The sequence below is a fragment of the Cyprinodon variegatus genome, unplaced genomic scaffold, assembly GCF_000732505.1.
Source record: "Cyprinodon variegatus isolate N-32 unplaced genomic scaffold, C_variegatus-1.0 Scaffold1771, whole genome shotgun sequence".
NCBI lineage: Eukaryota > Metazoa > Chordata > Actinopteri > Cyprinodontiformes > Cyprinodontidae > Cyprinodon > Cyprinodon variegatus.
The window spans coordinates 49,896-54,072 of NW_015152224.1; the positions used below are offsets into that span (position 1 = coordinate 49,896).

Genomic DNA, 4,177 nt, shown 5'->3' on the forward strand with positions numbered 1-4,177 from the left:
TCATCCATTGGTTGCTCTGAGGCCCAGTTCTCATACCTGACCAATTTGTCATTGACCCAGAACCACAAATCCAGAGTGCAGGCGTAGTGCAGTCCCATCCAGACATAATCAGTCGAGGCGTTCTTGGCTTTCTCCTGGATCCATCTCTGCTCATCTAGGTTGGTGATGCTGACCAGGTCAACATGGTATTTTCTGCAGTAGTCTAAGGCATCCTCCCAGGATTTGTTTTCTTGGACTAGTATCACTTTATCTGCCATAGAGGACATAAACAATTTCTTGTTCAGTGGCATTATTAATTAGTATTTGTAAACAATGATAAAAACGTTAATCAAACAAAATGCTTTGGTTTAAAACACTTTTAAATGAGAAAATTTCACCACTAGGTGCTCTGTTTAGCATTGTCAGCATACTGATATAAGATGTGTAACAAGTGAACCCTTCTCCACCTCCACCCCAGCTGCACCCCGCCATGCCCCCCCTTACCCTACCTACTGTAGAGCCGGGCAATTCATTGCATTTGTTAAATAATTTAAATTTAAAAAGATGCAATTTTCAAATTAGAGACAGACTAACTATTGATCTCATTTAACAGGATTAATACACTGATTTTCTACCTTGGATTCACACAGAAGGAAGAGGGAGTTGCAGCTTGCACACAGATTCATTTATGCAAATACAAAATAAACACTTTTCTACAAAATGATTACAGGAAAATCCTCCAACAGTGGAGTCTGCACAAGAAAGCTTTCAAGGTCATGAAAAGACTTAAACCCAGAAATGAATTATCTACATATTGGTGGTTAGTGCAAAGGAGAATAAAAATAAATAAATAAATAACAATCACAACACTGGATAAAGAGATATTCACTTTGTTCAGCCTTACTACCAATCATGTCTTGTAATGAACTCATAATCTAATGCTGATACCAAGAGAGCTTCATTATGGTAGGTGATTGTCTTCAGGTGAGCGTTTTGATCCACACATTTTTCAAATTTGTTTTCTTTCTATCTCAAATAATAAATTATTGTTATTGTTCATTTAAATAATGGATGCTGATGTGTGAATGTCTTTTTTGAAAATTGATATTACCATCAAGAGCTAAATCATACATAATAGAAAAATAAATAATATATTAAAATCAGAAGAGATTTCTAAAAAAATCTCACCATCATAACAGATGAAGGGTTTTTTCTGATCACATCTGTCAGTCTTCCATCTGCCTTCATCATCAATCCCAGCCACAGCACATCGACCAGTGTTGGCTTGTTGATTGTTTAACTGGTCATTCCAGTGTCTGAAAGAGAAACTGCTTCCATCTGACCACCTCCAGGTGTCTCTGAACAGACCAAAATATATGTATGTCCCAGATACCACAGACCTCATCACTTCCTCCACTTCTCCATCCTGTAGCTGCTTCATTCCACTGATCAGGTCTGTGTGNTTCTCTCTGCAGTAACTCTGAGCTTCCTGCCAGGTCTTCTTCTCTCTAATCAAGTGGTATTTCTGGGTTCTATTAGTTTCTGTGGAGTAAACAGATAAACTCACATCACATTGACTTTACATGTTTTCTTGTTTGTAGACAAAATACTCAGTAAAACAAAGAGGATAATTTGACAACCCATAAACAAACTACAGAAAAGTAAATCATTCTCACCATCATAACAGAGGAAATGGTATGTATTATGGCAACCAGTATCTGCCCATGTAAGGTCATTATTTAAATATCCACAGTTCTCATTTCCATTTCCTTTATCACTTGGTTCTTCTGGTTTCCACTTTGTCTCCCTTTCATTGAACTCCACTCCAGGCAGAGACCAGTACCATGTTCTGTTAACAGCTGTCTGATTAGACAGACCAATCCAAGCCTCTCTCTCATATCCTGCTCTGGTACTGTTGAGTATCTTCATGTCTGTCATGTTAGTCACTGTGGCCAGGTCAGTGTGTTTCTCTCTGCAGTGCTGCTGAGCTTCAGTCCAGGTCTTTTCCTCATTAATGTAGAGATACTCATAGAGCTGACAGTTGATGAAACAACTCTGACCTGAAAACATAAAAAATGTTGCTGTATTTAGCACTAGATTATAAATCTCCACCAGCATTTGCAGTAGGTCTTAGTTAAGTTTTTTTGCGGTTTATAGGGCTGAAGTAGCTGAGGGGAGGTTGTCTTGTATTAAAGGCCGGTTGCCATTTGAGCCTTTGCTCCATTTCAGGAGCTCCTTGGTAAAAACTGCTGATTCAGTGGCTTTGCTTCTGGCTGCTCCAGGGCAGCTGTGGTTACAGTGTAGCTGAACACAATCAGCATTTGAGTGGATGAAATAAATATGAAGCGCTTTGCAGTTAAGAGACTTGATAACACATTATAAAAGTTTTTTTTTTTTTTTTTTTTTTTTTTTTTAAAGTCTGTAATGTATCACAAACCAGTGAGTGTAGTTTGGCTTGATATCAACTTACCCATCAGAATGACCAGAACCAGAATCCACTGCATATCTGCTGTCTGGAGAGAATTTTTCTCTGTTGGAGGAAAAAGACACACTGCAAAAAATGTAAATCTACATAGGTCATTTTTTTCTTAAAATAAGTACATTTCTTCTTGAATTTAGGAGATAAAAGAGACATTTTGCTCATTGACCAAGAAAATTTACATTTAAAATAAGAAAAAACAATTGCATTGTCTTATTTCAATTGCATATTATCTAATTATCTTATTCTAAGAGTAAAATTACTCATTAAATTGGCAAACTATCTCATTTACCTGCTCAAAGTAAGGGTAAATATGCTTAATTTCAGAAATATTTACATATTTCTAGATCGTTTTTTCAGTGCATTTAGTACTTTAAATCAGGGTCTGAAAACCTGCAGCTCTTCCTCCACTGTACAGAGAAACAATGATAGGAGAGGAGCTGAAGCCAAACAGGAAACAGAGCAGAAAACAAAAAAACTGAAAAGTTTCATGTTTACAAATTTTAAAAAGACCTTTAGATAAATAAAGATTTAACAAATAAATATATAAAGCAGATTCTAATAATGTTGGATGCAAGAACAGATCGAGCTCAAACCTTCCTCTGCTTCCTTTCTCCTCACTAAATGGGATGTTCCTTTCTTGATGCTCTGCTGAAAACTGTCCCACTAAACTGTTGGTATCTTTGTTTTGCTGATTTCTGAACAGCACATGAATTTTACCACGTCACCATTTAAATATTCAAAACTGGATGCAGTAGGTGCATGGATAAACCAACGTCTGTAACAGGTTGGAACAAATTATTTGAATATTTATGACCAAAAGTCTGATAAAACTGACGGCCTCTATTCTCCATTGTGTGTCTCAGGTGAGAGTCCAGCTGTATTATCTGACTGCTAGTGTTTACCATGGAAATTATTTCCCTTTTTCATAACATCAAGGTTAGTGTACAGACTCTTTATTGAACAAATTTATTACATGGCCAGAAAAAAAAGTTTAAAGGGTGCATTCAGCTGATAAATCAACAGAAATTAGGTGAAAACTGTCACTGCAACATTTTTAAGCATTTAATTTATAACACTGTTTTGTTTACTATTTGGTTCCTGTTTTGGTTTATCAACTCTTAAGGCACATTCACTATGAATGTGAATACAGTGAGTTATTTCCATGTTATTCCTATGTAAGGGCGCTTTCTGGTGCAGATAAATGGTCACTGATGTATTTCCAGCGATGTGATTGGCTCATATTACAGCGAAGCATTATTGCAAAAAACACAGCAGACCTGCAGATATATTGAAGCAGCACTGGCAGTAGGGGAGGTGGTGGCATGAATATAGATAGAGTGCAGTGAAATTATGCAGAAGTTCTGAACTATTGTTTCACAGGTTGATCCGTCCTCCTGCCCCAACCCAGCGGATCCTGATCCCAGGTTCTGTTCAGATAGAAGTACAGCTGGAAGTGATCATCTAGTCCCAGCTCCTGCAGCAGGTGGTGGTTCTGGCCAGACTGGAAGCAGTTTTTACAGCATGCCAAGAGTCACCCTGTAAACTTGAGCTCAGCCAAGGCACAGAAAAGCAACAAACAAACACCAGTATTATTTGACGATGTGGTGGAGCGCCTGGGAAGAAGTTTGCTATGGTTTCTTAGCAAATTCTACACAAGAAAAAGGAAGAATGTGAAGTCAGCAACTCTGGGTGAATCATATGGAAAATTTACAGCTC

The 4,177-nt window shown here is 37.6% G+C and overlaps 1 protein-coding gene across 1 annotated transcript in view; it reads right to left on the reverse strand.

The window, feature by feature from the left end:
* LOC107104510 (C-type mannose receptor 2-like) overlaps positions 1–4,177 on the reverse strand; it is a 28,996-nt gene that overhangs the window by 13,419 nt on the left and 11,400 nt on the right. The window contains exon 5 of the mRNA XM_015404516.1: positions 16–250. Within this exon, the coding sequence (XP_015260002.1) occupies positions 16–250 (235 nt within the window). The remainder of the gene's footprint in view (positions 1–15; positions 251–4,177) is intronic.